Source organism: Aethina tumida, chromosome 1 (genome assembly GCF_024364675.1).
Source record: "Aethina tumida isolate Nest 87 chromosome 1, icAetTumi1.1, whole genome shotgun sequence".
Taxonomy (NCBI): Eukaryota; Metazoa; Arthropoda; class Insecta; order Coleoptera; family Nitidulidae; genus Aethina; species Aethina tumida.
This window is the reverse complement of record NC_065435.1, coordinates 75,720,768-75,734,299: the sequence shown is the minus strand read 5'-3', so window position 1 is coordinate 75,734,299 and position 13,532 is coordinate 75,720,768. Positions and strand designations below refer to the sequence as shown.

The following is a 13,532-nucleotide window of genomic DNA, read 5'->3' as shown; positions in this document are numbered from 1 at the left end:
GCAGCAATAAAAACCCAATCGTAAAAGCTATCATCCATTTGTCAAAATTAAAGTCACAGTGGGCGATGCAACTGTAGCGTCGCCTCCGTGAAAAAATCCAATAAATAACCGCTCCGCCCCGCGACAAATTCGATGGTGTGAATAAATTAAACGAATAAAAAAAAACAACCAATTCAAATATTGTGTAGTCTTCAGAAAAGTGTCTCGAAGGAATTTTTTCGAAAACATTTTCGTCCTGGTCCTTCCAAAAAAAACCAGTTTCTGGAATCGTCGCAAGCGACGAAACCGCGAACCAACCAACAAAAACACTTGTACGACACCATCGTACCGTCGACGAAGTAACAAAAGAACACAACCAAAAAAAAAAAAAACGATCGGAGGAATTTAAAGCGATCGGCAGTGCGGATCTGGCCGTGGGCCCGAAGCTTTGGCTTTTACAAAGCGACCAACACAAAGGAACATCTGGTCATCCTACATCACACCTCACAAAAGATCCACCGTGCCGCGGGATTTTGGACCTTAGCTAATGGTGGTGCGAAGGTCGAAGATCCCAGGAGTCGGTCGGGGACTTTGGTAGAGGCGAGGTGTCGTGCCCACTGAGAAAAGTCATATTTTACGTCTCTCGGATCTTCTCGTACGATACAACGCGCACTGGTGTTAAGGAATTGGATTTTGTTGGATCGATTGATGTTTGGTGGTACTCTTAATGTCTCACTCTAATTTTGTTAGTACTTTAAGGAAGCGTACCTAATTTATAATTAACAATTATACTAATACTTTCCAAAAAAGTACTGTGTTAGCAAATTAAAATACTGAACAAAAACTTTTAGACAAAAAAATATAGTTTTAAAATTATGCTATCAGTGTAACAGTTTTATCTGTTTATTAAAGTATGTCAATAAAACACGATCGTTCAATTAGTTACGTATTAGTTTATATCATCGATAAAAAAATCTGCGTCGGTCCATAATATAACTGGTTCGACCCGAGATAAAGTGAATCTCACCACGAGCACAAATGAATCCATAGAACGTACGACTTCGTCCCACAGTTGGGTTTCTTCATCCACCATATCTGGTGTAATTTATCTTGTATTATTGTAAAGATGAGTTTCATTGTGCCCTCGGAATTGGTCGACCGGGGGAATAAATTAAATTATTGTCGGGGGATTAACTTCGGATCGAGTTTTTTTATTATCCCCATACGCCCTTGAATTTTCTATGCGTTTTTATGCAGGTGTCATTGGTGCAGGTACAGGTACTATCAGAAATACCAGATGGTATTGTGCTTGCGAAATTTATCGAAAAACGATGACCATGACCATATAGGTTTTTTTCTATGGGAACTGAAACAATTATGATATGCTAATTTTTTAAATAAGACATTTAATGTCATCGCATAAATTTTCGACTATCGAAAAATGGTGAGACAGTTTTAATTACTTAATTATTCATAATAGACACAGATCGTATAGAAAGGAGAGGAGAAGTATCCATTTGTGTCACGTACATGTTTGAGAACAATGTACGCGACCTCGGTGCATTTTTCTCGTTCTCGATCTCGATTTTTTCGTCGCAGGAAGAACAAATGTAAATTCCCGACGTCTCATCTATATAAAGAACTATAATGTACGACGTTTTGCCATAACGAGCGAACCGCAAATACTGATTTGGCATCTTGTTTCTTCATCCACTTCGGTTCTTGTGTGTATTGAAATTGTTATCGCCGTTCTTTCTTGTCCGTATTTTTATCATTTTTTTTTTTCTTTAGTAGGGGGTGAAAGAATGATTTTTTCTTGAAGTTATCGAAACTTAACCTTAACCTTAACCAAAATGTTTTCGGTTGTTCCATTATAAATCATAAAAATATATTCTGATAAATAAAAAATTTCAGTCACAAGCGATAACTGAAATATTTATCGACCTGTTTACAAGCTATCCGTTCCAAATGGTTTAAATCACGTGCACAATAGCAACAATAATTGTTTTCATAAAACGCCCAACACTTGTTCAATTACGGATTCATGATTCTCGGTAATTTCATTCATTACAATAATTCCATTGAAAACGGCGCGCAGGAATGTTGCAGCGTGATTTTTTGGTCTCCAATAAAAATTCTCTTCTATCTGTGCACATAAGTTACATACAGGGTGTCTGGATATACTTGTATCCACCTTGGTGGGCACATTCTTGATTCAAAAGTAGATCATAATGTTTAAAAAAAAAAATTGTAGCTTCAATAGCAGACGGTAAAATTGACCAATGGTAATACGTTTTTGGACAGTGTCAACCAACTTGTTTCTCGTTGATTTTTATTTGTTATAATTATTTTCTTAGAACTCACAACTTAGGGAGCAACTTCAAAAATAATTAACTGTCATTGATGACGAGTACGTTGATTCATACATAACACATGACAAAAAATCTAACATTTAAGCATTCTTATTGGCTAACTAAATAATATTCTTGTTATTGAGTTGAAATTTTTTTTATAAACAATTTATTTATAAACTTTTGCTCAGTCTGAATTAGTTAATATCGATATAAAAAAAAGCGCCACAACTAATTATATTGCAGTTTATAAATAAATTCAAATTTATTTAAATCTCCATAATATTTAAATTAAGTTTGTAAATTAAGAAATGTCGCACGAAAAACATCCCCCCACTTTTGGTCAGCGTTTGTCGCGCTTTTTCCACGCCTCGTCGCCGGCGACAAAACACACAGAAACACACAGAGAAACGCACACCTTACAAAATCCGAGCCAGTGTGGCCATTCAGCAAACCATACCCCTCTGAACTTGATATTTTCGTGAGACACGTTCGGCACCTTTGGACTCGGCACGGTTCGGTTTCTGAATCGGAACGGAACTGCTTGGACCCACATGTTTATAATACATTAGCAGCGAAGTAAACAAGAGTTTTGTCTGTTTCTTATAGCGTTACATAAACTTGAATATATGGAACTCGATGCGAATTTTCAACATTGTTGTTGATATACAATTTGAATTAATATATAATTCTTGATATTCACAGTCGTTTAATCGTTTTTAATCCCTTTATTAATCAGGCCTATCAGACTGTGACGAATTGTTTGAATTGTTCTTAATAAAAACTATGTTTTAAGAAAGTAAAAACCATAAAACATTCGTTAATTTACACATAAATTATCTATTCTACGTTACTAAAGGTTAATTTACTTCGATGATAAAATGGTATATAAAGATTGTAATTATATTTTTATATCTTGATTAAAATTTAAATACATTATAATTCATTGATGCAAAGAACGGATTGTCAGTAATTTCAATAACGTTCGTTAATTTATATATACATATTTATTTTATGGATTCAGTGTTATTTAATAAAACGCAGAAATTATACAAAGTTGTTTATTACTAACAATATTAATTAAAAGTAAAGTAAAACACAATAATATTACTATGTACCTTAATATTAGGATTAAAACTAAGTCTTACATGATATTTAATTTAATAATAAAACTATCTTAGGCCTAACTAGCTTAACAAATGTAAAATTAAATATTTATTATAAGTTTGTACACAAATGTAGTATTCGTATTTATATTACAAATACATCAATTAATATAAACAAAGTACAAATACTATTAAAGTATTGGACAAATATGATAGATAAGACTGTCAGAAGATACATATGGATGTTCGATCAGTTTCGAGATACACGTATATGAACAAATTTTAATTGTTTCTTGTTTTTCAAAATATTCTCCATGAAGATTGACACAATTTTTTATGTGAACCAATTTTCAAAGCACTTTGCCATCTTACCCCAACATGGTACTTTCAAAACAAGCGTTTAAAAGCTTGCTAAATCAATGGCTATACGGGGAATATTCCATCAGTGCGATGTTTTGAGTATTCAAAAAGTCATCTGTGAGATTCGATGTGTCACAGCCCACATTACCATGATGTAGAATGATTCTTGTTCGGTTGTATGTATTCCTCATTTCTTCGAATACTTCTGACAAACAAATGGCTATGTACCGATCAGGATTGGTGCGAATCCGGGATCACAAAACAATTAATAATAGTTAATTATATTTAACAAAAAGTCCCTATCTAAAAACTACCTACTAGCCCCTATCAATTGATATTGAAAATTTAGAATATTTGTAACAGAATCTTTTAAAGAACTTAATTAATCAGAATATTATACCTAACAATATTAATAGAAAGCTCGTTGGCCAGTTTAATATTGCACTGAGAAAGATTCAAATTAATATTTTTTTCAAAGTTTGTGAGTCATATAAAGTGGTTTCCAACAACACACGAAGAAATTGCATGTGAAATTCTTGATAAAAAATCAAACTATAAACGTTAAAAGGTCAAATCAAAGTGGACAATATTCATATTTTTAAATGTAAAATATGGGAATTTTTTTCATGTATTATGTATGTAAGATAAATTGTGAACGATATTGACTAAATAATGAACATCAACGAAGATCTTACCGCGACAATGTTTTTGATAAAACGTATTTTTTAAATTGACCATTTTACGGCGCAGACATTTTTATTTTGTGGAGTAATTTTGTTATACTTCAGAATTCCCCCGAAACGTGTATGGCAGAATTAGCGATAAATCCAATCAACGTCGACCTACAAACTCGAATAAATGTAGATATTCAAACAATGATCACGAAAGCGTTAATTTTTACATTAGCAACAAATTGTTTACAGAATGAGGTGTAACATAGAGAACCTGAATAAGAATAGTTGTTAAAAATCTCGCAACATGACAAGATATGCGCCCATGTGGAACAAAATTTATTTTAATGTAATATCAAACTTCTTAAGAACTTATGAAAAGGTGTAATATACAGATTGATAAGTTAAACAACCCAGTAAGACGACAGTTAGGATTGACATTTCAAAAGATGAAGGTACGAAGCGATCTGTTGACATTAATAAAACTCGATGCCATAACGAATTGTTTGTACAATCTCTTTTCTAACACCATATTCCGTTTTGCAATATTTCCTCTTAGTTTTTCAATAATACGAAAATGATGATTAAAAGAATTATTTAGTACTTTACAAAACTTACAAGGCGGTCTTAACGCAAGTAAACTACCCTTCTCTTAGAAACTCCCTGCAAACAAATGCCACTGTGGATATTTTGCGTGCATCACTCCAAACGGAAGGCCAAATATTTTTTGGAAGCTTGCAAATCTAGATACTAATTAATAAAAAATATAGCACAACAACATCAAGATATTGAGTGTTTATTGGCGAACCATCCCTTATTTGGCTAATATGACAAGCAAAACAAAAAATACAAATAAATGACACCTAGGGTAAAATAAAATTCTAAGAGAAAACTGACTGACTAATTTAGTTTAATTATTTCTCTTGACAAAAAAGTCTATCTGAGTTATTTCAAATTTATATTGTATATATATCTTTTTTCAGCGAAAGGAAAAACGATTAATTTACTCAAGTTTCATAGAAATGTTACTTGTTTCGATTCTGCGACATCTGGTCATCTCGACTGGATAAGACAAATATGACTGTAAATAGATAGAAAATAATCACTGTGGTGAAAAATGCAATAGAATGACATTCTGAAGAATTTGTATACAAATTTTAAAGAACAATGCAAAGAAAAAAGAAATCACTCAAATTATTTCATTTTTATTTTTATACGCGTCTTCTAAAAGTGATTTTGCAACATTTTAACAATGATGACTTTTTGGAGAAAATTATCGATAATGTTAAACTGATTTATCTAAAACATTCAATGAAAAATATAGTCATCAAAGAGTTACTTAATCACAGAATCTTCCTAAGAATGTTGCTCAAAAAATGGTACAACATATGAGAAACAGAATTTAGATAAAAGATAGAAACACATTTTGACTCTAGAGAATGAAAAGAATAATATTTATTTTAGTAATTTGTTCTTCATAAATGCGATTCGATTATAACATTACCGAACCCGAATGCTAACAATTAATTACAAAAAAAATAAACCCATTGGTTAATGGGACAGATCCAATTGTAACGAGCAAAATTAAATAAAAAACAAAGACACGAAGTGGACATTAATGACAATCTACTTTCACGAATGACCTGTCTATATGTATATCTAAAGTTATTCGGATTCATAGGTAGACGTTTGTTGGAATTATTTCCTGACGTTTCGCTAGAACGAGTGGCTATCATCTTCAGAGGTCTGATTTGGTTCATGTCACTTTGACATTTGATTGATGACTAAATTACAACCTAGACAACTGATGTTCTAGAAATTTCGTTATGTTCGTTGGCCGTTCTTATCTGCTTAGGGATTATGGTGTTTTTGAGAACTGTTGTCCCTGAGTAACCTTTACTTTCTATATGTATTTACAAAAGCATATATTATAGTGTTTCTTTACAAAAAAGTATCAAATAAAGTGAAGTCCGCCCACCAACTTTCATGAGGAATCTGAATCTGAAGATTCACCAACATGAAAGTTGGCGACAGGCTTCATTTTATTTGGTGCATTTTTGTAAAGAGACTGTGGTGTCATTCGTCCAAGTAAACTGTCATTAACATCCAAATTCTCTATTTGTTGGCCACGATATTTAATTTTACACGTTACCAATGCGTCTATTGTCTCTTTACCCAATCGATTTCTTTTTTTTGTAACTACGTCTGGAAAAACTGAAAAAGTCCTTTCAGCATCAGCGTTCGAGTTAGGTAATGATCGAATCGCATTAATGATGTTAAACAAATTACAGAAATAAAAATGATTGTTTTCATTACCTACGGTCAAAATATTCTTCCACCCCTCATCAAAATTTGCATCTTTCAATTCTTCTACCATTTTTTGAGGAACATGTTTAGGAAGATCGCACCATTCTTTGTTTAACTCCTCGATGTCGATATCAACATTCAATATTTTAGATACAGCTACCACCGAATTAAAATTATCGTTTATAACATTATCGATAATTTTCGCAGGATCAAAAATTTTTAATTTTTCCAAAAAGTCATCGTTGTCACGTAACGTATCAAAATATGATAAAATCGCTGTAGAAGCACATATATAAAATTGCAAACAATTTGACTGAATTTCCTTTGCCAATGTTCCCTGTTCTTCAGAACCAGCAAGCAAATTCTGCACAATGTTGTTGCATTCTTCGCCACAATCGATATTTTCTAAATGATTAGCCGAAACATCAAGTTTTACTTGTCTTATACAGTCGAAATGTTTCAATAGACCAGGTTTTAGGAAATGTCGCAGAATTGACATAAGCAACATTTCTGTAAAACTATGCAGTAAGTGAATCCTTGTTTCCGATGACTGAAAAAAGGCATTGAATGTGTTAAAATAATTTAAAATAAATTTCAAAAAACACAGATAGGCTTTGGTATCTTGAGCAATAATTATTGTAAACTAGTCTTGCAATGTTCTATCAGAATTTTGTTTTACTCTAGGATCAATATTACTTGCATCTTGTGTTTTACTTAATACAACATTTTTGCTTGTCATATCAGCTAAATAAGCCACTATGGACGGCCAACACAACAACAAACGTTCAATAGCTTGATGTTGGGTTAACCAACGTGTGCTATTATTTTTTATTAATTTACATTCTAGATTTTGCAAACTTGCCAAAAAAAAATCAAATTCAGCCTTCCGTTTTGGACTGTCACGTACAAAGTTAATAATAAATGTTATTAATTCAATAATCCACGGCGGCATTTGTTTGCAGGCAGTTTTCACAATTAGATTACATGTATGAGAAGGGCAAGGAAGTTTAATTACGTTAGGACAAGCCTTGTTAAGTCGTGTAAAAAATGAATTTTTGCTTCCAATCATCACGGACGCATTATCGGAAGACAGTGAGGAGATGTTGGAAAAAGGAATCTGGTATTTTCTCATTTCTGATGAAAAATGATTGTACAAACCTTCCGCTGTTGTATTTGTTGCATCCAGTTTTAATACTGTCAATGGATCTGTTCGCACATTCATCGTCTCTTCATCAACAAATCGAGTTTGAAATGTCATCCATTTTTGTCGTTGTACCGGTTCGGTTAACTCATCAATATGTAAACCAAATTTACAATTACGCAATTTTGCAATATGCGTGTCTTTTTCATAAGGTCCTAAAACATTTGTTATTACATTTGTTAATTTTGTTCGACCCATACGCATATCTTGTAATGTGGCACGATCTTTACCAACTATTTGAAAAAATTTTAAAAATTTCTCAGCAGCTCTATGCGAAATACCCGATTCAACAACTAATTGTGCAAATTTAGCTTCCGCACATCTTTTTCGCATTTCCGGAGAACCCTCAGGTAATTCAAAATTACTCTCGCCGTCGAAATCGTTGGTGTTTGAGTCATTGTGATGACGAAGTCGATGTCGTTCAATATTCATCCTACCCCCAAGACATGAAAATGACGATTCACATAATTTACATCTAAACATATGAATATCATTAGGATCCTCTTCCAAAAATGGTTTGAAAAGCGGCTCCTCAGTCCACCGAAATTTGAACTTTTGACTTTTTTTCGTTTCGCATTTTTTATTTGCAGGAATTCCACATGCAATATTTTCGTGTGTTTTAGTTTTTAGATGTCTTTTAATTGCAGACAGATTTACCACTTTGTATGACTTGTCACAAACTTTGCAACGATAAAGATATTTATTGTTTGGATCTTCCTCAATGCAAGATCCAACAAATTTTATCCAAGTTTTTTTAAATTGTGGCATTTTAATGAAAAAATAAAGATAATTACAAAAAAAAAAAATAACTACCCTAACCTAACCGACAAAAATTAAATAATAATAATAATAATAATAATAATAATAATAATAATAATAATAATAATAAAAATAAAAATAAAATCCTCGAATAATCTGTGAAACAAAATAAAAAAAATTAAAAATGTAACAAATAGCTAGATATTGTTAATATATTTAAACACATTTTACTAATTTGGATTTATTTTTAAAAACATTTTTCTGTTTTGTCGAAATCAATAAATTCATAGATTAAATTTATTAATTATTTATAAAATCTTACCTCTACACCAATTCCCAATTCCAATTTAATAATTAAACTAACACCTCACTGAAATTAAATTTTCATTAGAATCATTGTTTAATAAAAATATATAAACTTACCTGTATATATATATATATATATATATAAAATAATCACATTTAATTACTCTTTTTTATCACTTTACTTTAATTCACAATAACTATCTTCAAAAGCTACAATGCAAAGAATGCCACGTAGAATCGAAATTAATATTGTATTATATACAGTTATGATCAAAATAGGATATCATTTTATAAAAATAAATGTAAAATAAAATATTGTAAAATATTATAATTTTACCTTTATGTATTCCATTTCCACTATAATAAGTAAATTGTTTCAAGTTATAAAATGATTCTTTATTAAAAAAGTCAAATAATTATATTTAATTATATTGTTTGGTTCAAATTAATTTAAAGTTTTCGTTTAATATTTAAATTAATTAAATTAAATTAACATTTATTTTTAATCAACATATTTTTTTAATATTAACATTTGAAATCAGTTCAATTAAACAAACTTAAAGTTCTTCAAATATAAAAGAAAATTTCTCTTTTGGTTTTCATTAATCTGAACTAAATTGTTATTATGATTATTATTGAACGAGTTGTGCTGTGGAATTAATAAAGTCTATACCAAATTTATTCTAAAAAGTACCAATGTTAAGATTTATCAGTAATTTTATAATTGAATATTATTTTCCACACTTTATATAAAATAAATATTTGTCCTTTTTTATAGTCCTAAAACGCATAATATGATATCTGCAATAATGTTCCTACAAATATATTGTTAATTTTTAACCTTTACTTATAACTATATAATTATTTTTAATAATTAGTTTAAATATATTATGTATTTAAAATATGCACGTAAATGCACTACATTTGTATTAAATAATTTAGAATTTAATGAACAATTTGTACGGTGAACAATATTAATATTAACAAAACGGGTAGTTAATTAACACATTTGTGTTTGAAATCAAAATCATAGTATTTCTCTCAGAATTATTTTATTGTATAAGATTATTTTAATAATTATACAATATATTTTTACAATTAATTTAACCATAAATATATATTGATTGTTAATATTCCACATATATGCACTACATTCGTATTAAATAATTTAGAATTTAATGAACAATTTGTACGGTGAACAATATTAATATTAACAAAACGGGTAGTTAATTAACACATTTGTGTTTGAAATCAAAATCATAGTATTTCTCTCAGAATTATTTTATTGCATAAGATTATTTTAATAATTAAATAATATATTTTTACAATTAATTTAACCATAAATAAATATAGATTGTTTATTACATTATTATCATTGTTTATTTTATAATTGTGGTTGTATTATTAATTTCATAATTATATTGAAAGAAAAATGTACTATATTCACACCGACTCCAAAATTTTATCCTAATAATGCAAGGTCGTCAAATAATGCCGACCGCAAATATTATTTAAAACGCTTTGCAGGTAAATATAAAATTGGAAAAAACTAATACTAAAAACATCATGCGTATCCACGGCAGTCGCGTTTCGATTCGGAAACCGAACGTGGTGGACGAAAACGAGCAGTCCAAAATCGTCTTAGACCCGTGAAACCCGGTTTGCTGAATGGCCACACTGATCCGAGCGGAGTCCGTCCTCTCCGTTCGGTCGCTATAACAACCTGAAGTCGGGACGGGCGCGCTCAGTTGGACGCGGACCGCGACCCGGTGAACGATCGAACGATCCGTATGCGCTGTCCGTGCACGGTTCCGTTGCGAAAGGATGCGCGATCCGAAACGTCCCGTTCGCAATCGGTTTTCGATAAGTTCACATTTAACGATTACAAACAAGATGTTGCTGTGATCTGTGATAAGTGGCCGAGAAACAGTTTTGTGTACGGACCTTATTATTTTGGATTTATATAAACACTTATGATGCCGAGGAGGAAAAATAGGAACATGCGTAACAAAAAGCAGAACGGTATGGATAAAACAAAACAATAATAATAATGTTAACGATTGTTTTCCTAATAACATACAAATGACCAAATAAATTATCGTCAAGGTTTGTTTCGACTAATAAATAAGCCCGCTTTAAACAGAAAAATATTCTATTGTCTCGTTTCGATTTTCAAGTGGCGTTTTATCAAAATGAATGATAAAATTGTATGCGATAAACAATAAAAAATGGTTTTGAATGATGTATTTGTTTCGGTTTGTATTTATAGATTGTGACCAGAATTATTCGAACTGTCGTTTACAAATATTGTGTTATCTGTGTATTGATTGATAAAGGTGATAATATGATATATTGGAAATTTAGTTTCCTGTGTATTTTTCAGTCTAAACGTACTTAATAATGTAAAAGAAGATAAACAATCTTTAAGCTTAAATTTTAAATATTAACTGTATGTGAAAAAATGTCATATTTTCACATTATATGGAGGTGTCAACAGACAAAATTGAACTTGTGCGTCTTGTTGGCACAAGAAGAATTAAACTATTTCTGAGAACTAATGCGTAAAAGTCACTATCTGATATGCTAGATGTGTTTCACATTTTTCAAATGGTTTAAATGGTTTAGGAGAAATAAAGTCGTAAAAAATATTATTTTTAATCCACAGACTTATTAATATATAATACAGTAAATGAAATTTAAAAGAAATTCATTTAATTCGTAAATATCATAATTAATGTTTCTCATTTTTGGGTCATAAAAATTGTCACAATAGATTTGTGGCGGGCATAAAATTGTAATATTTTGTATTAGAATATTTTATGTTAATATAAATAACTACACTTAAAATCTTACTATGTTTTTATCAAAACGTATATTTTTAAATGTATAGTCAAAAAATAAATTTTTATAACTAAACTAAATATAATTTAAAATCATTAATTTGATTTCAAAATTTATTTTTTTATTAAAATATAAATTACGAATCACGTATTTTAGGAAATAAATTTGATTTGGAATTATAAATATTTTTTTATTAATTTGTTATAGCAACAATGTATTTTAAAAAATTCAAAATTTTTATAACAAACTGGATATAATTTAAAATTATTAATTTGGTTTCAAAATTTATTTTTTTATTAAAATATAAATTATTAATTACGTATTTTAGGAAATAACTTTGATTTGGAGTTTTAAATATTTCTTTATTAAATTGTCATATCAACAAATTAATGAAATAATGCAATTTACAATATATTAAAAAAAAATCAGAATGTTATTTATGTGGGTGGTTAATATTTTAAATTCACAACATTTATGAAAAACTGAATATAATTTAAAATTATTAATTTGGTTTTAAATTTTATTTTTTTATTAAAATATAAATTATAAATTACATATTTTAGGAAATAAATTTGACTTAGAATTTTAAACATTTCTTTATTAAATTGTCATATCAACAAATTAATGAAATAATGCAATTTACAATATATTTAAGAAATTCATAATGTTATTTATGTGGTTTGTTAAGCTTTTAAATTCACAAAATTTTTATGAAAACTAAATATAATTTAAATTAATTTGGTTTCAAAATTTAATTTTTATTAAAATATAAATTATAAATTACGTGTTTTAAGAAATAAATTTGTCTTGGAATTTTAAATATTTCTTTATTAAATTGTCATATCAACAAATTTATGAAATAATGTAATTTACAATATATCTAGAATATTATTTATGTGATTGGTTAAGCTTTTAAATTCACAAATTTTTATGAAAAACAGAATATAATTTAAAATTATTAATTTGGTTTCAAAATTTATTTTTTTATTAAAATATAAATTATATTTTACATATTTTAGGAAATAAATTTGACTTGGAATTTTAAATATTTCTTTATTAAAATATCATATGAACAATTTAATAAAATAATGCAATTTACAATATATTTTAAAAAATTCAAAATGTTATTTATGTGGTTGGTTAAGCTTTTAAATTCACAAAAATTAAAAAATTTCAGAAAATTTACACAAATATTTGTAGCACCCATTGTTTAGTTATTGGAAATTCCAGGGTTTTCCAAAACATTTGGAATTTTATATTTTTATGGTGTTTGTATTGTATATGTTTTTATTTATTGTATTAAGCTTTTTATTAGATCGAGTGTTTTTTTTTAATTTTAATTTACAAACATAAACTAAGTTAAATTAATCAATTAAAAATATATTTTTAATTGAATTGTTCATTTGGTTAAGCATGTTTTATAAAGATATTATGAAATAAGATTCATTCTAATGAAATTTTTTAAAACTTCAATTATTTAATAAAAAATAAAAAAGTGGTAAACACAGTATAGAAATATAGCTAAACTAATATATGCACATAGAATAATATGTTTAGTAATTAATGAAATAAAAATTATTTATGTAGATAGTTATTTTACGCAAACGCAAATTGTCAATGTAGACTGCATAATTATTAATCAATTAGGTTT

General features: G+C 28.8%; 1 protein-coding gene across 3 annotated transcripts in view; it reads left to right on the top strand.

Moving 5' to 3' along the window:
* Positions 1-13,532, top strand: part of LOC109594648 (bone morphogenetic protein receptor type-1B) — an 86,060-nt gene that overhangs the window by 55,220 nt on the left and 17,308 nt on the right. Inside the window, exon 1 of one of the 3 annotated variants that reach the window (XM_020009882.2) lies at positions 10,759-11,062. The exons of the other annotated variants lie outside the window; for them this stretch is intronic. Coding sequence (XP_019865441.1) covers positions 11,014-11,062 — 49 coding nt within the window. The 5' untranslated portion in view covers positions 10,759-11,013. Of the gene's footprint in view, positions 1-10,758; positions 11,063-13,532 lie in introns of those variants that run through there. 3 annotated transcript variants of the gene reach the window in all.